Source organism: Macaca thibetana, chromosome 11, assembly GCF_024542745.1.
Source record: "Macaca thibetana thibetana isolate TM-01 chromosome 11, ASM2454274v1, whole genome shotgun sequence".
Taxonomy (NCBI): domain Eukaryota; kingdom Metazoa; phylum Chordata; class Mammalia; order Primates; family Cercopithecidae; genus Macaca; species Macaca thibetana.
This window is the reverse complement of record NC_065588.1, coordinates 35,617,660-35,645,130: the sequence shown is the minus strand read 5'-3', so window position 1 is coordinate 35,645,130 and position 27,471 is coordinate 35,617,660. Positions and strand designations below refer to the sequence as shown.

At 34.3% G+C, this 27,471-nt stretch overlaps 1 protein-coding gene across 5 annotated transcripts in view; it reads left to right on the top strand.

Moving 5' to 3' along the window:
• Nucleotides 1-108: 108 nt before the first annotated feature.
• Nucleotides 109-27,471, top strand: part of ABCD2 (ATP binding cassette subfamily D member 2) — a 123,742-nt gene continuing 96,379 nt past the window's right edge. For 3 of the 5 annotated variants that reach the window (XM_050750128.1, XM_050750132.1, XM_050750129.1), the window contains exons 1-7: nucleotides 115-1,472; nucleotides 2,990-3,170; nucleotides 12,216-12,331; nucleotides 15,322-15,490; nucleotides 16,248-16,342; nucleotides 19,822-19,967; nucleotides 23,156-23,257. In XM_050750128.1, coding sequence (XP_050606085.1) covers nucleotides 534-1,472; nucleotides 2,990-3,170; nucleotides 12,216-12,331; nucleotides 15,322-15,490; nucleotides 16,248-16,342; nucleotides 19,822-19,967; nucleotides 23,156-23,257 — 1,748 coding nt within the window. In that variant the 5' untranslated portion in view covers nucleotides 115-533. Of the gene's footprint in view, nucleotides 1,473-2,989; nucleotides 3,171-12,215; nucleotides 12,332-15,321; nucleotides 15,491-16,247; nucleotides 16,343-19,821; nucleotides 19,968-23,155; nucleotides 23,258-27,471 lie in introns of all 5 variants that reach the window. The other 2 variants (XM_050750131.1, XM_050750130.1) reach the window with 2 other exon arrangements.

Below are 27,471 nucleotides of genomic sequence, written 5' to 3'. Positions count from 1 at the left end.
CTCCCTTTCTGCTTGCTCTTCTGTTTGCCGTAGCTACTGAAATCTTACCGAAGTGATGTATATTCTGAAACTTCTGCGGGTTTCTAAGTGACACTGAGCATGCTCAGTAGCTAGAGCGGTTTTTGTTCGCCAGCAGATGGCCTGATTCGACCTCTCCAAAAATAGACATTTAACTCTCTGAACTCCTGTTTAAGGAAGGATGTAATTCGTTTTGCTCTCTCCTCATTTTCAAGGTTCAAAGGGAAGCTGCTAAGATTCCAAGGTCCCACCGCCCTCACAGCCAATGAGGGGCCTGGGAGGGAGGAGCTTGGTGCAGCTGGAGCCTCTGAGAGAATCATTCCCGGTAGATGCAGCGGAGTCTGAGCTCTGCTGCATCTGTCACAGCAGAACAAAATTAAAAACAAAACAGTGGAAGAGAAACGCTGCAGACTATGGGACGCTGTAGGACTTTCTGAAACATTTGCTGGGGATTTCTGTGAAGCATGATCTTTTAAAACGAATTCTTTTGGAAGCCGGTTTGGGTAACTGGGAAAATGACACATATGCTAAATGCAGCAGCTGATCGAGTGAAATGGACCAGATCGAGTGCTGCTAAGAGGGCTGCCTGCCTGGTGGCTGCGGCATATGCTCTGAAAACCCTCTATCCCATCATTGGCAAGCGTTTAAAGCAATCTGGCCACGGGAAGAAAAAAGAAGCAGCTTACCCTGCTGCAGAGAACACAGAAATACTGCATTGCACCGAGACCGTTTGTAAAATACCTTCGCCTGGAGTGAATGCAGATTTCTTCAAACAGCTACTAGAACTTCGGAAAATTTTGTTTCCAAAACTTGTGACCACTGAAACAGGGTGGCTCTGCCTGCACTCAGTGGCTCTAATCTCAAGAACCTTTCTATCTATCTATGTGGCTGGTCTGGATGGAAAAATCGTGAAAAGCATTGTGGAAAAGAAGCCTCGGACTTTCATCATCAAATTAATCAAGTGGCTTATGATTGCCATCCCTGCTACCTTCGTCAACAGTGCAATAAGGTACCTGGAATGCAAATTGGCTTTGGCCTTCAGAACTCGCCTAGTAGACCATGCCTATGAAACCTATTTTACAAATCAGACTTATTATAAAGTGATCAATATGGATGGGAGGCTGGCAAACCCTGACCAATCTCTTACAGAGGATATTATGATGTTCTCCCAATCTGTGGCTCACTTGTATTCTAATCTGACCAAACCTATTTTAGATGTAATCCTGACCTCCTATACACTCATTCAAACTGCTACATCCAGAGGAGCAAGCCCAACTGGGCCCACCCTATTAGCAGGACTTGTGGTATATGCCACTGCTAAAGTGTTGAAAGCCTGTTCTCCCAAATTTGGCAAACTGGTGGCAGAGGAAGCTCATAGAAAAGGCTATTTGCGGTATGTGCACTCCAGAATTATAGCCAATGTAGAAGAAATTGCCTTTTACAGAGGACATAAGGTAAGATAGAAATTAAGGTGATGGGTGAAATGTGAGATTGTTCAAGCTGCCACTGAAGTGCCAGATACCATCTGTTGTCCTGTCGATGGACCCACTTCTTTAGTGTCTTAGATTCCTCTGACATCTAAACCTGTATTAAAATATATGCTTCATTACCCCTTTTAACCGTAACCAGTTAAAGAATTATAGGGTGCAAACTTTTCTGAAGTTTCATGAGAATAAAATTTGCAACACTCTGAAAAAGCCTACTTAGCCTCGGTTACTCAAATATGGTCAGAATTATTTCTAACGTGTTTTCTTAAAACTTAAATCCCAACTTGGTAGGTGGCCCTAGAGCACCTACCAGAAGAAAATATATATTTGGAAACTAAGACTAAACATGTTTCCATTGAAATGGAAAATTTAGAATGATATTCTTTGTTGTTCCTTTGTTGTCGAAGGAGGGGGGGAACCAGGATTTCTTACAGAAGACATTTTTAACAATTTTGCATGTCTGATCAATATGGAGCATCCCCATTCCCAAGAAGCATAGGAAAGTGTCTCACAAAATGGCATTTCTACTACTCTTAGTTCATGTTCAGCACTATATTTTGACTAAATGAAAAGAGGAAGTGAAATGAAATTTTGTCCAGCTTTGAAAAAAAAAAGCTGAGATTAGAGAAGAAATGAGGAGTACAAAAGGAGTTTCAGAATGTTTTCAATTATTGAAGATTTTCAACATTAAGCAGATCCCTAAAACAATTAGCCCAATTATACATACTCATAGTGTATGAAGGTAACTTCAGAATACGAAATAAGACAGAAATTTTAAAGGCAATGCAATCTTAATTTAAATGACTTGGTGAATAAAATAAAGTATTCTACTGTTGAAGACGGCATGTCAATCACCAAGCAGAATTATTTAATTTTTAAAGCATCAGTAATTATCAGTGTCTTTTTTAATAGCAGTAGCAACCTGAAAAAGAATATTTAAAGTAAATTTAGGACTCTTGCTCCCACTTGAAAATTACCTCATATATTGTATTATATCATATTGATTTGTGATTCTTCTTAAACTATTGAATTCAATGATATAAATTATAGTGTGTTTAGACTTCTTGCATAAAAGACAAAATCCAACAAAGTGAGTCAGTTCAAAAGTAGAGTCTATACATATATATGTCATGTGTCCATTTTCAGGTATTTTTGGTGTAATCAACAAGGACAAAGCTCTAACAATTGTTTATTCATATCTTACCTAATATCATTTAGTTTTAACATCTCATGCATAAAATTTAAATATCATAACTATAAATTACTTATATGTATTTTATACCCAACATTATGTCCACTGAGTAGCATAAACTTTTAAAAATAATACACATGTGACCAAAACTAAATAATAACTAATACTGGTGTTAATCTGTATTTATTGGTTGTTAAGACACATAGATAATGCCATACTAAAAAAAAAAAAAAAAAAAAAGAATATGTATATGTCTTTAAGGAAAGTCCTCAACTCTTTTTCCTCTCTATAGGTAGAAATGAAACAACTTCAGAAAAGTTACAAAGCTTTAGCGGATCAGATGAACCTCATTTTATCCAAACGTTTGTGGTACATCATGATAGAACAATTCCTGATGAAGTATGTTTGGAGCAGCAGTGGACTAATTATGGTGGCTATACCTATTATCACTGCGACTGGCTTTGCAGATGGTGGTAATGACATTTATGCTTAATCTCAAATATATGTTTAACATTATTTCTTTTGAAGGTTCCATTGCTAGTTTTATGTGGGCTAAACTGTGTACATAGTCATTATTCTAGTTAATAATAGTCCAAAACAATGGCAGACTTTACAGCATCCAGTAATAAGACCAGCAGTATGAAAAATAAGACAGTGGCTCAAAGACGTTTCCAGTTCTGAGCTATTTCAGAGATCTCTGATGCAGTGTTTCTGGGAGTTGACCTTGAGCAATTTTAATTATATTGCCTAATATAGGATGATTCTCTAGTTCACACTTAACCTCAGAACAAGTCATTACCCTCAGAAAGAGTATAACACAAGCTTTCCTTGTGTGTTATAAACGTTAGTTCTACACATCCCATACATTTAGTCTATAAATATTCTATAACTGAATTTGCCCTGTTTTGTGATTTGAAAAGTCAATTGACTACAGTGGGCAAGCAGGAATATTGCTTCAGGGAATGCTTAAATGCCATGGAACAAGGGCTCCTCTACTTGTGAATAACATAGATAACCTCTTATGCAGCATGATTTGATGGTTTTGTAGGAATGGTGGTTGTCAAGCTGCAGCTGGCTAATTCTATCCTATCACTGTCTCAACAGTTTTTAATAACAGTTTTCATTCTTTGGAATAACAAAGAAAGATAAAGGCAAGGAAGAAAAACCAATGTTAAAATGTTGTATCATCCTTGGATGGGAGTTTGGATCTTAATCTGTTGGAACAGAGAAGAATTAACTGAAGAAGTATTTTCTACTGTTTTCCTAAAATAAGACATCCCTCTTTAAAAATCACAGGACTAAAATTGGCCATGGTGTTTAAGGAGCTAGACAAAAGCATAGGCTTTGTAGTGAAATAGAGTTTTGTTCAACTTTTGGTTCTCCCTCTTCCTACTTGTATCCTCTTAGTCTGTTTAATTAGAGTTGATTAAACTCTCTATACCTTAGTTCCCCATTTGTAAAATGAGAACCAGAAAGGCTACTTCAGAGAATTGTTGTGAGGATTTAACTGAATAATGTTTATGAAGTACAGAACATGTTATACTTGATATGTGGTGACAATTATTACCTAGAAAACTAAGAATATTGTTACAGAATCTATACTGTTTTATAGTTATTTTGTGTAGAATTAAGGATTAATAGCTATTTGTTTGAAGTGATCTAATAAAAACAATAATTACAATATGCCTAAATGTTTTGAAAAAGTGCTTCAATGTTTTAACTAATGCTTACAAAAACACTTGTCAAAGTTGAGTTATCCTTAACATAAATATGTTCATTTTAGTAAGTTAGTATTTGTCAGCCTTTCTCTGTGGCAAGTGCTATACATATATCAATTATACTTCACAACTGAACTGTGTAATAGACAGTATATGTAGACCACTGAGAAAATTGAATTTTATATGGTTTTATGTTTCAAAATTTACTAAAAATAATTTAATTTTAAAAAGTTTATATTGAAAAAGGTATTGTTAGTAATAGTATTTTAGACATAATCCTTTCATAATGAAATAAAATTACTTTTTCAAAAGAGTATTAGAGAGAAAGACACTTTAAAATCTATGGTTTTAATATTAGTTTTACCAAAAAAAGCCAAAACTATCAGATATTCACTTAAAAAGTCATTTCTTAAAATAACAATACTCATTTAAAAAATTTAATATATAATGTACATTAGAGAAAACTCTATAGACAAGATTATGATGTCGTTTTGTTTGTCGTGTGTCCAGTGCTTGGACACACTGGTGTTATTAGAAAACCCAGGAGTATTCAGCATAGAACAACAAAAATGCAGCTATTAAGTGGTGACAAATTAATCCCACAGAGACCAGTAGAAAGTAAACAATGTATAGAAAGAATCTAACAAGCTTATTTAACAAGTTGTAATAATATATTTAAAAATAAATCCTACAAATCCTGAAAATACCATGGTAAATTAAAGAAACATTAAAATTTTAGATTGAAATATAATAACCTCATTGAGGCAAGTGAAACAAAGTATTTTTTAAAGCTTCTTTCAAAAGAAAATTTTTATATAGAGAAAAGTAATGTAAGAATTTCATAGACAGGAAAATGAATTCATATGACAGAATACTGAGAATGTTCTTCAAAATCTGTAATATTAAGGATTACTGTCTGTGCTTGTAATGTTTGCAGATATATGTATGTATTTACCAAATACATTCATCATACAAAGACTTAACACATGAAAATACCAAGTGACTTTACTCAGCCAAAATAATTTTTTAAAGATAATAGTATATCTTTAAGGTTTTAGTTCTTGAAATTACATGCCATGTATTCTAATCTAATCTTCAGTCATTTAGTTGTCCCTTACGTTAAAGTGCATGATGCTATATATTTTAAGGCAAAAAAAAAAAAAAAAAAAAAAGGTGGAAAAATAGGTGAGTCAGGAAGAAATGGCAAGGGGAAAATGTGAAGTAGAGGGGGGACAAAAGGGAATAGAATAAAGAAAAACGAAGGTTGCTCTTCAAATGTTGGCTCTGCTATTTAATAGTTATCCTTTCTGGGAAAGTTACATACACTTTATGTACATCAGTTTTCTATCTTAAGTATAGAGATAATTATACACATCTTTCAAAATTTTTATGAAATTACATGTAACATACTTAATGTGCTTTGAAACAGTCCTTGGCTAAATAAGAACCTAGGCAGAAGCAACTGTTAATATTTATCATATTCTTACCCTGTGGCTCCTGAGTCAGATTTCCTGGATCTTACGCTGGCTTTTTTGCTTTCTAGACTGTGACCCTGGGCAAATCATGTAATTTTTTGTCCTTCAATTTCCACATTTCCGAAATAAGAGAAATGATAGCAGGGTTGTTACAAGCATTAAATAAGATCAGATATGTAAAACTTAGAACAAGGCCTGGCTCACATATATTCAATAGATGTTTGCTAATATGATCATTGCTGTAGTTTAAAGGAGCAGGTTTGAAAGTGATTAGGAATTCAGAAGTGAAAATGGAGATAGGAAGAACCTGCACAATTTTTGTTGGAAGGGAAAGGAAAAATAATTCTATAGCAGATTTGCTGTACTATCCACCTAAAACTTTAAGTGAAATCTTATGGTAAGGACAGGATTATATTTGTATTTGAATTCTCATAATAAAATTACATATAGAACATGACATTTTCACATCAAAAGAGGGGTTTAAAGGCCATGTGGTCTAGAGCCCCAGCTTTGCCTAAAGTCACACAGGTAGTTAGCGGAAGCCCTAAGGATGGAGGGCGTTCTGTAACTCCAGACGCACTGCTTTTTTCTACTGCATCATACTGCCACCATATTAGCTACATTGGAACTTACTCTGTAAGGAACGTGGGTAAGCTTGAGGCAGATTAATCATGGGACCAAATGGTTGGCAAAGAGGCATTGAAGTAGTTAGTTATGTAGAATTTCTATTACATTATTTTAAAAGACTACCACCCCTTTATTTACTTAGCATTAAGAGAATGACTGAAATTATGTGAAGAAAATAGTTACCTGAGGTCTACAACCTCAATTCTTTAACATTAGTAGGCTGCCTTTCTTCTCTTGATATCAAAAGCTGTTCTGGGCAAGGAGGCCAGTGAAAGCTATGAGGTTCCTCTGTCAATATCTTATCACACACACCTAACGAGCAGGAAAAAAGAATGTCTAAGCTACTAGCACTGCCAGTAATGTCCACATGTTTGTGATCTGTGAGTGTGAAGTAGAATATCAGGAGTAACTGAAAGACACTGCATACACTCTAGTAGCATTAGTGAATGCTTTTATTCCTAAAATGTACTACCAATAAGATTATATCCATAGCTTCAGCTTCTGCAGCATTATTGTCTCTCATTCCAATGCCAAATCATTGAAATATTATTTTTTATTGTGGGCCAATTTGGATATAATTGTGCTCTTTTTGACCAATGAACATAGCAGTATTATCAATACATATCAAAGGCATACTTTAAAACTCTAATTAGGTATGCATATAAGTGACTATAATTGTTTAAAGTACAGTATATATGCCAATATGGGCATAATCATTAGTGTACCAGTTAATGAGTTGTCACAAAGTATACTGACCTTCTCACTACCAAGTAGTATTTGCTAGTTTGAAAATTACATAAATAGTATTATGTAATACATACTCTTTTATGACTAGCTTCTTTCACCCAGTATTATGCTTATGGGCTTCATCAGTGTTACCAAGTATAACCATAGTATATTTATTCTCATTGCTATATAGTATCCCATTGTATGACTATACCATTTTATTTAACCATTCTGTTGTTAGTAGACATTAGATTGTATCCAGTTTGGTGCGTATTAATAATAGTGCTGCTAAGAGCATTTTTGTCCATATCTTTTGGTGTATATATACATATCTGTGGGTACTTAACTAGAAGTAGAACTGCTAGATTACAGCCTATGCATAGGTTCAGCTTTAGCAGATTTTGTAAAGTTTTCCAAAAAAAGTTCTTTCAATTTACATTCCCAACAGCAATGTGTAAGGGTTCTAGTTCCTCCACATCATCTTTGTCTGGCTTTTTCGTTTTAGACATTCTCATGAGTGTATAGTGGTACTTCACTGTGGTCTTAGTTTGCATTTCTCTAATGACTAATGAGTTTGAGTACTTTTATTTATTCATTGGACATTTGGATAGCCTTTGTTATGATGTGCCTGTAAGTCTTTTGCTCATTTTTACATTGGTTTATCAGTTTTTTCATATTGATTTGTAAAAGTTTTTAAGTATTATGTAATGAGTCGTTTGTTGGATATATAATATACATGCACACCACACACACACACACACACACACGCACACACACACTTAATCTCAAATATATTTTCCCATTCTACATCTTGCCTTTTTACTCTCTTAATGGTGTCTAATAGAAATTCATACTTTTAATATAGCTTAATTCATCAATAATTTTCTTTATGGTTAGTGATTTTATGTCCTATTTAAGAAATATTTGCCTAACTCAACATAATAAAGACATTCCTTATTGTATCTTCTAGAAATTTCCTTGGTTTTTCATTTCATATTCAAATCTTCAATCATTTAGAATGGATGTTTATATGTGGTGGAGGATAGGCGCAGGTTGTAAATTTTGTCAAGATTTGTCAAGATGACAAAGAGAAAGATAATGAAGAGAAATAAACTCAGATGATAAGTTTGAAAAAAGTAGAAGAATAAACTTACTTTTTATTTTTTAAAAATAATATACCTTATTTCTTTAGATAGGTTTTAAGTTTACAAAAATTGATCAGAAGGTACAGTGGTCCTAAATACCCTCTCGAGATCCCCATAGTTTCCCCAATGCCTTATATCTTGTATTAGTGTGGAACTTTCATTACAACTGATGAACCAATATTTATTTCTTATTAACCAAAGTTCATAATTTACATTAGGCTTCACTCTTTGTGATGTATAGTTCCAAGGTTTATGATAAATATATAAGGCATACCTTAAGTTTAAAATTCTTTCCCGTTTTTTCTGTGAAATAACAAGACATGTGACCAATTTTTAATATGCACTTGTTACTATCAGAGCTCAAAAGTAGCAGTAAAATGAACAGGTATCGTGTTAAATATGAAATCCTTAAATGAGGAACTTTTGACAAAATAGCTAAAAAAATATTTAGTGAAGACAAAAAGAATGTATTGACCTAGAATAAAAACTGCTTAGTATTTTAGGTCATGGATTTATATCTCTGACACTAAGGAATCTGGCCCTGTCCTAGAGGTCAGGCAATTGGCTGTTGGGTGCCTGACAAAATACTACTGGCAATACTCTCACAGTACCTGCCAAAGAAGAACTAGTAGAATAAAAAGCCACATAAAATCTGGAGGAAGTTTTTGTTATTTTATTGCTAAAAACACGAAGAAGACCCAATAGGCATTAATCTGCCAAAGCAAGACAGAAATTATCATGCCATATGAAACGCCAGTCCATCTGTGCAAATGTCTTTTCCTCTTAACAGAGGCTGTCGATGAAAACTACTATTCAAATCCCTTTTAACCCAAATTCATAAAATTCCATAATTATTTTAGATTGTCAGCTGGATTTTCTATGAGCCAAAACTATTCTTAGCATTTTAACTGATTTAGCAATTTACTATTTCGGTACTCTTTTTGTGGCTATCTAAATTTTATCACACATTTACATGTCTTTAAGAATATCTGTAGTCTGTTCCCAGTCTATTTATGTAATCACATCTTTCGCTTCTCCCTTATACCAATGCTCATGAGCCTTTTTGTTTTCCTTCTTTAGGCAAACTAACTAATTAACTTCAAGGGTACTAACAGTAGTTCTCTAGAGCAGTGATTATCAGTAGGGCTAGGAGAGGACACATTGGACTATGGTAAAACATCTCCATTAACTCATGGTGCTTCTGATAGTCCATGAAATCAGTGCTTGACATCAACTCATACTGTAAACTTAACCAATTTGTCATTCAATTAGCATTACTTGACATGTCCCTTCTCTGTGCCATTGCCTACGCGGTACTTTTAATCTATTAAAATTGTATGCCATCTTCAAGACGTCTCTCAAAATCTACTCCTCCATGAAGCATTTTCTGTCTCTTGCAGCAAGTAATAATTTTTGCCCTCTCCAAACACCTTGCATTAACTTATCCAGACTTCACTACATAATTGTTTAGGAATTTGACATCTCTCTTCTACCAAGCTATAAGCCCCCTCGGGAAAATAAAATCTGAAAATCACATTTCTTCCTGTTGTGTCCTGCAGTATCTTGCCTAATTTCTTGCACGTCTAGGTGTCCAGTAAATACTTGCTGGGTGAATTTTACCTTATGTTGTGCAGGTATCCCTTTCAAAATAAGTTGAGCTGTCTATGTGCAAAAAAAGTAAAAATATCTGATAATTACAACAAGGCATAAAATATATATTTGCACTGAAATCCTTTGAGATAAATTAGAGTGAACTAAATATCAAAATGGGCATGGGGCTATCTATATCACTGCTACTTTCTTCCTTAATTTATAATATCTAGCTTGGAAATTTGAAGATAATCTATAGAAAGACCAGCTAGAGAATCAAAGTGATAAAAAGATTAAAGTAACAACCTGGAGAATGTAATTTTGAATACTAAAACAAAAATTGAGTGGATATACAATAATAGCAACGACAACTAGAAAAAATAATAACTGCTGATATTTAGAGCACTTACTGTGGGCCACGTATTAGACTAGCACTTTATTTGGTTTTCACCAATAACCCTTAGAACCCTAAGAGATAGAGCTGTTTGAGATAGTTATGTACCTCATTTTACAGGTGAGAAAATAGGTGTGGAAAAGTGTCTTGCCTACTTACCTTACTACTTGCTCATGAGGAATAAAGCCTAGATTCAGACCTAGTCTAATTCCTAGCTCTTAACCATAATTCTCCATTGACAGTAATTTTGGATGTTCATCCATCCATCCATCCATCCATCCATCTACTCATCCATCCATTCAATACACATTAAGGAGTACTATGTGTTAGACACTATGCTGAATACTAGGAAAAAAGAATAAAAAACACAGTCTTGACTTTCGAAGAAATTAAAGTTCACTGAAAGAGACAAGGATTCCTAGGAAAACCTTTAGTAAAGTGTTAACTCTTAAAGAAGGAGAAAAAGTTAAGCAAGAAAGGAAGGAAAATATATTAAAGTCCAAAGAAATCACATATACAAATGCCAGAGGATTAACAGAGTATGTCATGTATGGGGTGCTGCTGGAGCATAGGGTGAAGGATGGTTGAGAAAGGTAGACAGAGACTATATTATGAGAATCAGCTAATTTACATTTCTATTAAAGAAACCACACCACAAATATTTGCTTATTAGTTAGTAGTATTAATATTTAATTACCAGATCAATACTATTTTATTGCCCAGTAGGTATTTTATTTTATTTTATTTTATTTTATTTCATTTTATTTTATTTTTGAGGCAGCGTCTCTCTCTGTCACCCAGGTTGGAGTGTAGTGGCGTGATCTCTGCTCACTGCAACCTTTGCCTCCCAGGTTCAAGCAATTCTTGTGCCTCAGCCTCCCAAGGAGCTGGGATTACAGGGATCTGCCATCACGCCCGGCTAATTTTCGTTTTTTCAGTAGAGATAGGGTTTCACCGTGTTGACCAGGCTGGTCTCAAACTCCTGGCCTCAAGTGATCTGCCTGCCTCGGACTCCCAGAGTGCCAGGACTACTGGCATGAGCCACCACGCCAGTCTGCCCAGTAGTACTTTATTGCACCCTCCTCAGGGCAGGGAGTCCAATATGGAAAGGGTTGAAAGAATGCTAAATGAAAATAGTCTTAGTTCCTTTTGATTTATTTGTACCAAGTCTCATTTTGGAAAAGTAATAAAACAAGAGGAACTTTAAACAAAATCTGATACAAACACTGTTATTTCTCTCCTCTCCTCTCTGCTCCTCTATCTTCCTTTCTTTTCCCCTTCCCTTCCCTTCCCTTCCCTTCCCTTCCCTTCCCTTCCCTTCCCTTCCCTTCCCTTCCCTTCCCTTCCCCTCCCTTCCCCCTCCTTTCCCTTCCCTTCCCTCTTTTGAGACGGGGTCTCACTCTGTGGCCCAGGCTGGAGTCCAGTGGCATGATCTCGGCTCGCTGCAACCTCCACCTCCCAGGTTCAAGTGATCCTCCTGCCTCAGCCTCCCAAGGAGCTGGGACTACAAGCACACGCCACCACATCTGGCTTATTTTGTATTTTTAGTAGAGACAGGGTTTCACCATATTGGCCAGGCTAGTCTCGAATTCCTGACCTCACGTGATCCACCCACCTAGGCCTCTCAAAGTGCTGGGATTACAGGCGTGAGCCACTGCACCTGGCCCAAACACTGAATTTTCAATGATTCATTATATTTCTAGAAAATTGCTACTACTAACGAAAAATTAATATGTGGTTGTTTTAGCCACAATTTAGTTTGTATAATATAAAACATTAAGTTACTAAAAAAAAAAAAAAAAAAAAAAAACTCAATAGTTTTGTAATTTGCTTTTATATCTAGAGGATGGCCAAAAGCAAGTCATGGTTAGTGAACGGACAGAAGCCTTTACCACTGCTCGAAATTTACTGGCCTCTGGAGCTGATGCTATTGAAAGGATTATGTCTTCATACAAAGAGGTACTTGCATTTCTTATTGTCAATTCGATTAAAATAAAATTTATGAAAATCAAGCAAAATGTCAATTACCAGTATACTTAGTATTTTGGAAACATATCTTTTCTCTGCCAAAATTGCTGAGTATAATCAAGATTAAGGGCAGCAACTCCCCAGTGTAATGCTGCTAATATCCTTTGTTTTTATACTATCAATTGTTACTTCTCTTTGTCTCTCTATAGTATATTATCTTTGTTTTACATTGTAAAGAAACCCTTAGGTATGAACTCCGGAGGCAGAGTGCCTAAATTTTCGTTTTTGCTCCAGTATTTACAAATTATGTGACCTTAGCTCAAGTTCCCTAACGTGTCTGTGTCTCTGTTTCTTCATCTATAAAATGGGATAATGATAACACTGACTTATGGGGTTCTTGTGAGCTGATACATGTAGAATATTTAAAACAGCACATATTAAACACTCAATAAATGTTAGCTAATAACATTTCTTATATATCTTGCAAGCTTTTACCTTTCCTTTGTTAAATGGGTAATACCTTCTTACCATTCCGCATTCCTTCTGCAGAGTTTGAGTCTTCCTCTTTTGTGTCCATCTCAGTGTATATCTGATGTTTCATCACATTATAACTGTCTATATTGCCTGCATCACACCACTCAGCTCCTTGAAGCAGGAACTGTCTTACTCATCTTTACATTCCTAATATCCATTTTCATACTTGCAATACTGTATATGGTTAATAAATATTTGTTGACAAAATAATAATAAGACCTGCAGATACCACAGGACCAACGTTAAAATTACTTAATTTAATTCAGATATTATATAATCTTCCCATAAAAGTTATTCTCACTACCAATTACTCTTACGGCTATCATATTAATATAAATTCTAGAACATCATTATAAATTTAGCTGCATATTAAGTCAGCCTTGAATAAACTATATAAAAGAGTTACAAAGGGCTAGCAAGCAACTCAATTTTTTTAAAAAGTTCAAATAGTAATGTTGATAATCTGGAGACAGTCTTTGGGATAGATTTGTTGATGTAATAAATTACTTAATATTAAAATTAAATGACAAATCAAGATTTTGTTTATCGCACATTAAAACATTGTGCTATCTAAGTTAGAGAAATGATATCAATTAGTTTTTCTAAACTGTCTCCAACTCAACAAATTATTGCATTTTGCCTTATTTTGCTTGAATTGACTTTTAATCATAAAATGTTCACTTCTAAAAATTCTTGTACTGCTGTGACGGCACATGAAAGCACCCACCATATCTTCTCTGCTAGCACCAGAGGGACCAAGTTTCCTTTGTAGAGTTAGGGTTCTAAGACAAATTCCCTGTCTTGTACCCCAAAGTAATTTGTCTACCGGCACATTCTTAGTTTTTTTCAGACACTTCTGCTGTCTTCACACTCCATCATGGTCCACTGATTCATTGCCTCCTGCCTTTCTTGAATTGACCTCTACTTGTGGTTTTGGAATTCTTTTCTATGCAAATATTTATATTTGCCCAGGTTTCACTTGAATCCATATTTTGCTAATCTTTAAATTTGTTTTCCTCTACTTGGCAACTAAGAGGTTCTTCTAGATAACATTAGAAATCATTTAAATAGCTATAACATTAACATACAGAAATGAAATAATAGTGTAATTACAGATCTCTCAGTAGAGATGTGTGGTAGAAGGCTTTTAATAATAATACCTACACATTTACTGCTTACGTTTTGCATACACAGAAATTTTACACAAATGTCGACATTGTTGTATTCTGCAATTTATTAAGAAATATTTATTGCCGGGCGCGGTGGCTCAAGCCTGTAATCCCAGCACTTTGGGAGGCCGAGACGGGCGGATCACGAGGTCAGGAGATCGAGACCATCCTGGCTAACACGGTGAAACCCCGTCTCTACTAAAAAATACAAAAAACTAGCCGGGCGCGGTGGCGGGCGCCTGTAGTCCCAACTACTCGGGAGGCTGAGGCAGGAGAATGGCGTGAACCCGGGAGGCGGAGCTTGCAGTGAGCTGAGATCCGGCCACTGCACTCCAGCCTGGGCGGCAGAGCGAGACTCCGTCTCAAAAAAAAAAAAAAAAAAGAAAAAAAAAAGAAATATTTATTTCTGAGATGTCTTGATTATTCTTGTGCATTCTTGTGCAAGAACTATCCTTAGTTCTTGTGCATTCTTTTTCATTGAGACACATGTTCTTGATAAGAAATGAGTCACCTTTCACAGTACCCTGATAACAAGGTGTTCTTTTAATAGAAAAACAGCAGTAGGTTAACCAAAGTAAACAGCTGAAAGAATAGGAACAAGGCACCATTCCATTGAGCTTTGTGGACTAAAGTAGAGATTTAGCTCATCTTATAATCTTACCTAGAAAAAAAGAATATATTTAATGTTTTTCTTTGGGCATATAAATCATGTTTGGCTTCAAAAGAAGCTGGATTCTGGGAATTATACTGAAAAGGATTTGAAGCTTTTCATTGAGCTTGCTCTCAATATTGGTATCCTTCCAAATATAGTAATTTTGACAATCAATTTGGCTTGGAAACATTCATTTCATAATAGGACAAAAGGTACTTTTCTCCTACTTAAAATCTTCTATTTTAAATAGAAAAAAGATACAAAAAATAAAAGATTATAATTTCATTGAAGACCTTAAGCTTTCCACAAAATTTTTAATTTATTGGAAATGAATTTCATCATGTAAACAGAGGCCAAATCAGAAATTTGACTGAATGATCCTTAACTCTCATTAATATTCTAAAATCTGTGTATTATGTTTTATAATTTCAATCAAACATGTTATGGTGTTATAGTGCTCTCTTGTACTGTCATTTGTTTTAGTTTTCAAATGTATTATATATCTCATGTATAATACGATAGGATCTTCAACATTAAGTCAAGAAACTTATATGATTACATATTTATTTATTTATTTATTGTCTTGGGTCTAGTAACTCCATTTTATCTCTCTGCATTGCTTTCAGGTAACTGAATTAGCAGGCTACACTGCTCGAGTGTACAATATGTTTTGGGTCTTTGATGAAGTAAAAAGAGGCATTTATAAGAGAACTGCTGTCATTCAAGAGTCTGAAAGCCATAGCAAGAATGGAGCTAATGTAGAATTACCGCTCAGTGACACATTGGCAATTAAAGGTATTAAACTCAAGTGCTTTTGTATTTTCCTACATGTAAGTGTTTATCAACAGAACCAAAGTTTAAGAAGATAGCTTTTAGTAGTTACAAGGAACCAACATTTAAATAACCAACATTATTTAAACAGCAATCCCTAATATAAGTGTTGCAATTTGAGGGGTGGTGACTGATATTACCACAAAAACACAGTGTTATGCTACTTTTATTTAGGACACAAATTTCCAAATTATTTTTGGAAACTGAACATATGGCATAATGAATCATTTGCTTTTAAAATTCAACTAACAAATAGAATTCGATCTAATGTCATGTTGTTCTTCATAATACTGTTTCTAAACTTAAGTTTGGTTACATATTTTTTTTAATTGCGTTATTCTCTGTCGTAATTCCCTTTTTTGCAGCACTGTGTTTTTTTTTCTATAGAAATGTTAATTTAGGGAAATAGAGTATTTGTCAAAATTAGGGCTGGGTTATTTCAGATTGTATAGCTTTGCTATTGTAATGATGTTGACATTCGATTATTATAAAATAATGTTTCTCAGAAAGATATTCCAAGTAGATGTGTCAATATGTACAAATTTGCATTACATTAAACCTTGCCTCAGGTCTGGATATCTATATTTACATTTGTTTCTGTAATTTACTACTGTGAATTATCTTTATAATTGAAATTACCTGTTAGACTGCATTATAATTTAAGTTATTTAATCAGAAACCCATGATAATGTTTGTATCTTACACTTTTTCTTAATTACAGGAAAAGTTATCGATGTGGATCATGGAATTATTTGTGAAAATGTTCCCATAATTACACCAGCAGGAGAAGTGGTGGCTTCCAGGCTAAACTTCAAAGTAAGATGATATTCAAGAATCTTCTGATTGTTGCCATCACACTAATACAAACAACTCAGAATTCATGTACCTTATGTTAAATACTTGGAGGAGCATTTGGAAAGGGGAAATCAAGAAAGGTATGCACAGTGGCTCAATTACAGAAGCAGTTACCCCTCAGAAAGCAGAGAGAAAAGAGAAATTTGATTTCTACTGCTTTATTGCCAGGTCAAAAATCAAAATTATAGTGCACAAGGTAATTTTGGGGAACAATAGGAAATTTCATCAGAAATTTGTATCTGGAAATAAATTTTCATTTTTTGCCCTATAGAAATTACTTTCTAAAAAGCCTATACTGTAATATATTTACTAAAATATGAATAGATGTCATTAGCAAGTTTAATTTTGTCAATATACATTCTGTGACTTAAATTTTTAAAATAAATTACATGTACTAATGTACAATTATAATCAGAAGATCTATGGATTGGAATTTAGTTTTTAATTCTGTTGACAATAATTTCTTATTCTTGTGTACTGATTACAAAAACTAAAAAGTAAAAGTATCCAATAAACCTGAGTCTCTGACTTAAGGCATTATAAAATTCAAACACACATTTTGGGATTGAAGCACAAAATAATTTGCTGACAAGTATTAATGACTATAATATAGCAAGTTGAGCTAGGTTCAAACAAAGAAATGATTTGACTTGATAAAATAATTGCAAACATGACAAACATATGCTAATTAATGATTTTAGTATGGACTTTAGTCAAGGTTTAATTATTAAAGATGTATTTGCAAATGTTTTGGGTTACTGAGAGTTGAAAGGAGAGGATGAGTAGCATCGAACAGGGTAAAATCCTGTGTCAGTAAATTTAAAGAAATTGTATTTTAGCTGCAATTTGGTCAGACTTTATTTTTCCATGTGTAGACCTATAGGGTGGTCTAATTACTAGGATCTGAACACAAGTACCAATTAGGTACTAATGGCATACATATTTAACTATTTATTAATGGTTTCACAGTTTATAGTTTATGATTTTATAGAGAGGGTTTTTTTTTGGTCAGGATAGGTTTTATAATATCAACTCTTGTTGCTCTATTTATTAAATAAATAGTGTATGTGTCTTGAGCTTTGCTTACTAACTACATTAGTGTGGGCATATCACACTCTTTCTGCAGAAAAATATAGAGAAGTTTCTTTTATATAAAATGAACTAAACTAAAAATACTCAATCTAGTGAAAGTATCTTAGAAGATTTGAAGTTGTACAAAGATATGTGTTAGTAAAGTACACTTTCTTCATAATTACTTATTTCTAACTCAGAGAATTATATTTAAATTCTCAGGTACCTAAAATATAATAGGAAGTTCTGTATCCTCTCCATAGATTGAAAAATAAGTTTCTAGAGGAAAGGATCTCATACCTTTGTTAGCCTTCAGGATTAAAAAATCATTTGCAGGCCAGGCATGGTGGCTCATGCCTGTAATCTCAGCGCTTTGAGAGGCTGAGGTGGGCAGATCAGCTGAGGTCAGGAATTCAAGACCAGCCTGGCCAACATGGTGAAACCCTGTCTCTGCTAAAAACACAAAAATTAGCCGGGCATTGTGGCAGGCACCTGTAATCCCAGCTACTCAGGAGTCTGAGGCACAAGAATCGCTTGAACCCAGGAAGCAGAGGTTGTAGTGAGCCAAGATCATGCCACTGTACTCCAGCCTGAGACAGAATAAGACTCAGTCTCAAAAAATAAATAAATATATATATGAATTTTTAAAAGTTTAAAAATTATTTGCAGAAGAAAAGTTAGTGAGTGTGAGACAAAAGAATTCTAAGCATCAGAGAACTTTATGCTGAGAAAATATTAATATTAATGTAGAAAGTCTCCAATTACCCCTCAAAATGTGTTAAATTTCTTAGAGTTCCTAATAGAGAATGGCCTTATTAAAATATTTGCCAATGTGCTTTTCACCATGGTATATATGTTTTTAAAAAATCATTTGGAAAATATTTACGCTTCTACAAAATTTAACTTTTCTCTAGTGGAAGCTTTTTCTCTAGTGGAAGAGCACAGGCAGATAACAAATTAATTTTTTCTAGCTTCTTCCTGAGATTTTCTTGGTATGCTAGCAATATAATACTCTTTCATTTTTGAGTTTCAGTATAATATATTCTACATTATTGATACTTGAATATTGGTGTCCATTCTAAACAAAGCTAGATCTACAGCCATCCTGTAAATTTCTGATATTTATTTTTTGGGTATCACTGATTATAAAATTTCGTTTGCTCTTGGTAGAAGTAAATATAAATTTTAAATGGTGTTTCTATTGCTTGTTCTTCACTATACCCTTTAAATACCGTAATAAGACAACTTCTTCATCCTATTATGTGGAATGGGAACTCATGAAATTTAACAGTTTAAATGTCAATAATAAGAGAAAATAAACGGAATCATCCAATAAATAATAAATAAATAACCTCTGTTTTATTTATGAATATTATATATATATTATTCATATATACGTAATGTTCTATATGTGTGTGTTTTAATTCATCCCTAGACATGAGACTAAAATACAATCCTCTTTCTTTCCTCTATCCTTGGTTTGTTAAAGGTATTTCCTCCATCTGTGAATAAAGCAGAATTTGAATCATCTTCTCTCTCTGATTATGGGCTTTTGTGATTTTTGTAGCATTTCAGATGGCTGAAGTATAAAACTAAACAACCCAGCTGACTCCTTGGATAACTGTGATTTGTAGCTATTAACTGCAGTTAATTTTCAGTTGTATTTGAATTCAATGTAAATTTAATTCAATATTAATATCAAAATATAATGTAACATATTTTTATTTATTTTATTTTATTTTATTTTTTTAGAAACAGAGTCTCTCTCTGTCGCCCAGGCTGGAGTGCAGTGGCCTGATTTCGGCTCACTGCAAGCTCTGCCTCCCGGGTTCACGCCATTCTCCTGCCACAGCCTCCGGAGTAGCTGGGACTACAGGCTCCTGCCACCACGCCCAGCTAATTTTTTGTATTTTTAGTAGAAACAGGTTTCACCCTGTTAGCCAGGATGGTCTCGATCTCTTGACCTCGTGATCCGCCCACCTCGGCCTCCCAAAGTGCTGGGATTACAGGCGTAAGCCACTACATCCCACATTTTTATTTAAATTTTTATGATTTGTCTTATTTCCCAAGCAGTTGTTTTTCTCTATGTGTATGTGGTATCTGATAACAAATTATAATTTTGGAAAGCCAGTGCCCATTTCGAGAAGATTCATTTCCTTTGGAATTGAATTATGTAATGATGCTTTTAGCTTCAGAGAATAGTCAAAAGCCAAACTTTTTCTCAACCCTGAAAAATATTTTTCCTTGATCTCTTGCCCATTCTGGGTTATCATGTGTTTGAACATTTAAAAAAAATAATTCACTTTTAGGTGCTGCCAAAAGAAATCATTTTAAACTATTGCAGTTTGTAATTTTATTTCTTACTTTAGGTAGAAGAAGGAATGCATCTTTTGATAACTGGTCCCAATGGTTGTGGGAAAAGTTCTCTCTTCAGAATTCTAAGTGGGCTCTGGCCTGTGTATGAAGGAGTCCTCTATAAACCACCTCCTCAACATATGTTTTATATTCCACAAAGGTAAGTATATCTTTTTACATTACAAGAAACAATGTCCTTTTGCTCTTGAATTGTCTTGATTCCTCAAGCTCCTCAGTTTATATATCTTTAAGAATGTTTTTATTAAGAGAAGCTATTAAGGAAATAAAAATTCACTTAGCCCAACATGTTTTATTACTGCTTTGATTGTAATACTCTCTAGGACAATAGCACTTCCTTTCATTTTCACGTCTGTCTAGATGGAATAAATACACAGAGACTGCAGATGTTAGTCTCAAGGAATAACAAGCAGGCTGTTCCAGAGAATGATTAGATTGCCTGAGATGTCAGATTATCTCTTCTCACAGAAAAAAAATAACACTTGGATAAGTATACAGCTCTCTCCATCAAGCTGCATACATTCACATATTCTAAAATTGTTCATTTCTATTCGAGCCTCCATAAAATAGGCTTTACACTTATGCTATATGATTATTTAATGATTTATAACTTTCTTAAGTAAAATTTTTTTACTGTAAGAATGAGAATCATGTAAACATAGAAAAAGAACATTATTTCTTCAGAGCTCTTTAGCTGTCGTCTTCCCTGAGAACAATTAGAAAGGTCTAAAATTAAAAGTTATACACTGAGAATTTGGAATATTCATTGTGGATAAGAGAAGATGAAGTTTGAAGAACTTCCTCATGTTAATTGGACCCAGTAATTTTTCCATCTGTCATCATCCTGGTTACATAGACATTCCATAGAGCACTCCTACTATGTCAGAGGACTGTTTTGTGGAATCTAACAAGCACCTAGGCTGGAAGTATAGTACAAACACAAACATAAAAGTCACATCAAGTATGGTGCTCTCATATGTCTCTTTTGTCCCTGTGCCTTTGCCTGAATGTACTGTACAATCCTGTGTACTGGCCTAATTTTTAGACCAGACATAGTAGTTAGGCAGATGAGGTTTTGTGGGCTTTTTTCTTTAAAGTAAGACCTATGGTAGTAGTAGGAAGCTGCCTGGAATATAGGAAAATGAAGAACTGCATTGGCTGAAAATGCTGGACATAAGCAATGACATAGATATTTGTATTTAACACAAAATAGATAACATCTTGTGACACCAGAAATATTGTCCCTTTCCGTCTATGCTTTCAATTCCTTTGGGAAACATTCTGATTCTGAAAGCTAAATTATACTGCCAAAAGTTTCTTTTTTAGACATTTATATGCTTGGCTGACTTTACTTTTTTATTTAGGTTAGAAGGCATAGAATTATGAAGAAAATTTTCTATTATATCATATAATTTGATTCTCTCGATGCAAGTAAAAGTACATAAATAAATTACATATTTTTAGCTATAGTTGTTGTATATAACTTTGACCTGAACAGTATAAGACATTTTCAGAGAATACGAAAGTGAAGAAATTCTAGCCTTTGCTTGCAGAGATACTCGACCATGTTACTTTGCAACAAACATAAATTACTAGGAAACTTTTTCTTAATTAGGAAATTTACTGTTGCCTAAGCAAATAAATCAACCACAATCTAGTTAAGGAGAAAAATAACAATGAGAACTCTACTTTTAAGGCTAAAATGTATTTTAATAATTACTGTTAAAAGTCATTTACCTTGATTCTATGGCTTTTAGAAACATGAACATTTGGGTATATGTTGAAAGTTTTATGGGACCATTATCCTTGCTAAAACCATACAATTTATTTAAATGCATATGTAAACTGAGAATCTAAATGTAGTCTTTGTTTCTTACATTCTAAAAGCTGCTGATTTTTTCAAGTAAATTTTAAAAATAATCTTACATATGTTTATGGTGTAAAAGAAAGCTGCTATGCAATGTATTTCAAAATATTTGTTGGTAGGTAACTGCCTTCTGTTATTCTCATTAGTAAATATTATAATCTGGCTGGGTGCAGTGGCTCACGCCTGTAATCCTAGCACTTTGGGAGGCCGAGGTGGGCGGATCACCTGAGGTCAGGAGTTCGAGACCAGCCTGACCAACATGGAGAAACCCCATCTCTACTAAGAACACAAAATTATCCGGGCATGGTGGCCCATGTCTGTAATCACAGCTACTTGGGAGGTTGAGGCAGAAGAATCACTTGAACCCAGGAGGTGGAGGTTGCAGTGAGCTGAGATCATGCCATTGCACTCCAGCCTGGGCAATAAGAGCGAAACTCCACCATACACACACACACACACACACACACACACACACACACACACACACACATATATAAATATAAATATATTTGTATACAAATATTTATATATTAAAATATATATTATATATTTATATATAATCTAACTTATTGCATTAATTCATAATAATTGAATATAAGTTAACTACTAGTTTAGCAGCAAAAAAATAAAATTTCAATATAGAATTGAGACTTATGTATGAACTTCACAAGTCATAAAACAGACCTTTACAATAATCCGCCTGTATTCACTTTTTGTGATTGAAAGACTTCTGGGTAGGGGATGAATCTCTTTATGGATTGATCAGAATGTATGTTAATTGTTACTTCCATGGAAGAAAAATAGAGTATATTTTGTAAAAGTAGATTTATAATGATGTCATGTAGTGCACAGAAGAAAGAAGTGAACCACTAAGGAAAAGTTCTAATTAACTATATTAGGCAATATATTTTTTTAACCAAATCTTCACAAAGAATGCTGCTATAGCTCAGTTCATAAGCTTGGAAACCTGAATTCCTAAGAAATTATAAAACCACCTCAATGTTTTCCCAGCTAGTGTTATGTAGTATTTTAGCAGTGTTAATAATGAGAACCAGATAAAAGAAAATCTTGGCTTTCGTTGAAAAATACACACACACAAAAACGTTGGCAGATAAATTAGTTTCAAAACAGCTTCCCCTTATCCTATCTTTATTAATGATGACATATGATCATTAGTGGAGCATCAGATACATTTTTGGAAAGAAATGTTTCATCAAAATGTAGATTAACCATTCTAAATCTATGGAATGGTGTATGTTAAAATGCTTAGTATTTCTCAGCTAATACTTTAAATGAGTATTCTGGAAATTTTAGGCTGTTTGAGTTTCTGAGCCATGTGAATGTACTCCTTAAGGTGATGACTGAAACCCACTGCTCTCTCCTATATTAGCCATACCTGACCTCAGGAAAAGTCTTTCATTTGGACATAGATCCTGAATTTCTTCTGTCAATACTTGTTGCAGTTTATCTGTCTTCCCAATCCCTAAGGAGAGATTTGCGATCCCCTGCTCTCACTTTCACAAATCCACTAATTTATGGTCTATTTGTTACTTCCTAATCCCCTGGTAAGTTTCTGTCTTCATCCATGACAGCCCTAAACCCACCCTTTTATTTGTTTATTTTGTTCACCTGCTAACAAAATTTTATAGTATGCTAACAATCACCAAAATAATAAATTGGAATATTTAGTGGGAGTTGGGAGTAGAGAGAGAGTGGGAGAGAAGCAACAGAGGAAGGGAGGGAAGGAAGAAAGTTAGATGATAATAGATATTTGCTGACAAAATATATTTTGCTCAGAGCAAAATCTTGCTTTCTTTTGTACTAGTTTTTAAAAATAATACTCCAGAAGATAATTTGCATACATCACATTACAGTCGGGCCTCCGTATCTGCAGCTTCCACATCCTTGGATTCAACCCACCATGAATAAAAAATATTTTAAAAATAAACACTAAAAACAACATAACAATAAAAAATCACACAAACAGAAAACCAATGCATAGTATTTGTATTGTGGTAGGTATTACAAGTAATCTAAACATGATTTAAAGTATATAAGGGGATGTGTGTAGGTTATGTGCAAATACTATGGCCATTTTATATAAAGGCATCTGTGGATTTTGGTGTTTTCTGGGGTCCTGGAAACAATTCCACCATGGGCACCAACCCATCATGTAATTCTAACACTTATGCTCTTACTACCTACCCTTCCTTGGCAGAAATATCTTGAAAAAGAAATTTTAATCATAATTCTTACTATTCAGATTTACTATACAGGCCCAAATACTAAGGCCCACAAGATCTGAAATAGATTCAGGCTTCCCATAATGGTGTACAAAAAGGTAACTTGTATAAACTTCTGCCCATCCATGACTTTGGAGTCTGAGAAGCAAAAGGTTAGGAAAGTGAAAGAAGGATTATAAGTATAGAATTAAATCTGATCAAATTTTTTTTAAAAGAAAGACAAAGAAAAAAGGGGGAGAAATAGCTGGAGTATTGTGCTTCATGTCAGAGAAATACAATTTTTTTCATTTAGTCTTTTTAGGATAGACAATAATTAGGATGTAGTCTGATTATGATGTTTATGTATCATTTAGTTATAAATAAAAACATTCAACTAACTGAAATAAAAACCAGAAATAAGTGCCTCAAGAAAGGCAAGAAATGCTATGGATGTTCAAAATGAGGAAAAAATAGAACAGTGTGTCAATTTGACCTGAGTTTTGAAAGTAACTCAGGATTTGAACAGTTGCCATGGATTGCATCAATTTCTCAAATTTCTGAATAGGTAAGAAATACCACAGATTCAAGTAAGCAGAAGTTTTTGGTTTTTTTGGACACTTTTGGATAGCATACTGTTCTTTCCCACTCTCCTCTAACACATGATGCTGAGAAAAGAAAGCATTTATTAGACTCATCCCCACTAATAAGAAGTCATCAGTACATACTGGAAATAATAGTGCTCATCCTCTCGGTCCTTACTCATTGCTGTGCTGTTTCTTTAAGCTGAAGTTCTTTGATTTAATTTTTTAAGCTTTTTTTTAGTACTTTGGATGTTTGCCATTTTCCCAGTCTCTCGCTAAGGAGCTCAATCTGCTCTCTAGAAGTAAGGGACACAATTTTATATGTTAAATTGCTTCTGAAAAAGCATAATAAAAGATGACGGTAGCGTTTGCGTCCTCAACACTCATTATTTTTTGTTTCCTTTTTACAGAAGATGTTCTGAAATTATGAGTAACATTTTACTTATCAGCTCAATATGTGTTTACTTCTAGCTATTAACTACTACTTCATTCCCAGGGTTGTATGCTCAAGTACCATGTTACTTTATCTCCTTGATTATATATAAATACTACTTAATAAATAAAGTTATGAATCACATTTTGAAGTTGTATGCAGCATAACAACATTTTATGCAACATAAAAGTCTTAAATTTGATTGTAAGCAGGAATGGTAATATCACTAATTAGATTGTATAGGAAATTAAATATAGATAATAACTTTATTTCTATCTTGTTATGCATGAATAATACATATTAATTATTTTCTGCATAAGTTACGCTAAATAGAGTATTTTGAAGTAATTAAATTGAATTTCAAAGAGATTATAGACTTTACTTAGCATTATATGGAATTTCAGAGCCAGAGTTAGACTATACCAAGTCTTTGAATACAAATCTTCTGTACTCACTGCCTATCATTTTCAGATTAATAAGATTATCTTATTTAAGCATCTTCTTATGATGAAAAAAACCATACTGTTTTTTATCTTAAATATTTTCTCAGATAATCATAATAAAGTCTCTATTACTTTCCTGATTTTCTGAGGAATAACAAAATATCTTTCTTTATAATTTGTCTTCACTTTTCAAAAATGTCTGTATTCTTAACAGTTTTCTTTTTTCTTTTTCTTTTTTTGAGACAGAGCGTCACTCTGTCATCCAGGCTGGAGTGCAGTGGCGCAATCTCAGCTCACTGCAGCCTCCACCTCCTGGGTTCACCATGGTACCACCATGCACGGCTAATTTTTTATTATTTGTACTGACAGGGTATTCCTATGTTACCAGGCCTAATCTTGAACTCCTGGCCTCAAGTGATCATCCCACCTCAGCTTCCCAAGTAGCTGGGATTACAGGCACCCACCACAAAACCCAGATAATTTTTGTGTTTTTAGTAGAGTCAGGGTTTCACCGTGTTGGCCAGGCTGGTCTTGAACTCCTGGCCTCAAGTGATCCACCCGCGTTGGCCTCCCAAAGTGCTGGGATTAAACGCATGAGCCACTGTACCTGGCCATTGTATTCTTCAACTGTTTTTCTAAGGAAGAAGATCTATGACATGAAATCTCAGCCTTTACAAGTACTAGTATATTTATGTTTTCTTTGATATCTTTATTTGATATCCATATTTTCTTTGATGGCATTGCCGCTTCTTCCCTTTAATGATATAGTGTGTGTGGCTTAAAAATTACATGAATTAAAATTGATTTTATCCTGAGAATGTTGTGACCTCTTGAGATAACTGATGGGTCCTCGGCATCTTGTACCAGGATTGAGCGTCTCTAGGGCATTGTTACTTTTTATAATTAACAATGTATCAAACAATTAGTGTGTGCTAGTCACAGTTCTACATATATTATGTAAGTTTCTTATTTTTCTGTATGACAACCTATAAAGTTGGTATTAGTTCCCTATTTTGTGAGAAAAAGAGGTTTAAGTCCTCCAGTGGATAAATGCTGGAGCTAGAATATGAACTCAGGTGTGCCTTACCCTAAAGTCATTTTGCCTTATTGGTATCAACAGGGGCATGTGTATGAAAAATTACTACTCTTTATCCTGACCTTGCAAGTATTGCCAGCTAATGTTGTTTTCTTGGTGTGCTGATCTGTGCTAATATCAAACTGTGGTTTGGAGGCAGAGGTCTTCAGGGCAATTAAGTCAATTTTAACATACATTTTAGCATAGGTACTTGGCCATCATTCAGATATGTTAAGGTGAAAGAAGCTATATTCTCATATGAAAGTGAAATTTTAAAAAATGTAATGGTGTTCAATTCATTTTCAAATTGAATTATATTCTCTACTCTTTCCTATTCTTCTAAAATTCATTTCTCTATAAATATTTAAAGAATTTTTCAAAAATAGTCCCTTAATTTTAAATTAGGATTCTTGTTGAGATATAAAACAAGCAAACCTTAATTTTCAGGATGCATTATGGCATAAAAAAATTGTGACTTACCCTTTACGTCATCAAAAAAAGAGATTGTTTCTTGCAACAGAGTGAAGACTGTGTTTTGTTTCAGGAAGTTCTGCAGAAAGGGCGTGATACATTGACACAACTGTCCTGTGCACTAAGAAGTACTTGCACCAAATAAGCCTTTTGGATATTTTAAAATATGAAGTTCTGGGTTGGGCCTGGTGGCTCATGCCTGTAATCCCAGCCCTTTGGGAGGCTGAGGTTGGATAATCACTTGAGGCCAGGAGTTCAGATTAGCCCTGGCAACATAGGGGGACCCTGTCAATACAAACAATAAAAAACTAGCTGGGCATGGTGGTACTTGCCTATAGTCTCAGCGACTTAAGAGGCTGAGGTGGGAGGATTGCTTGAGTCTGGGAAGTTGAGGCTGCAGTGAGCCATGACTGTACCACTGCGTTCTGGCCTGGGCAATAGAGTGAGATGCTATCTCAAAAGAATAAACATAAAAATAAGCCAAAAAAATAAAAACTATGACGTTCCATTTTCTATTGTTTCTATATGAATGACTTCCAAATCCAAGATTTCTT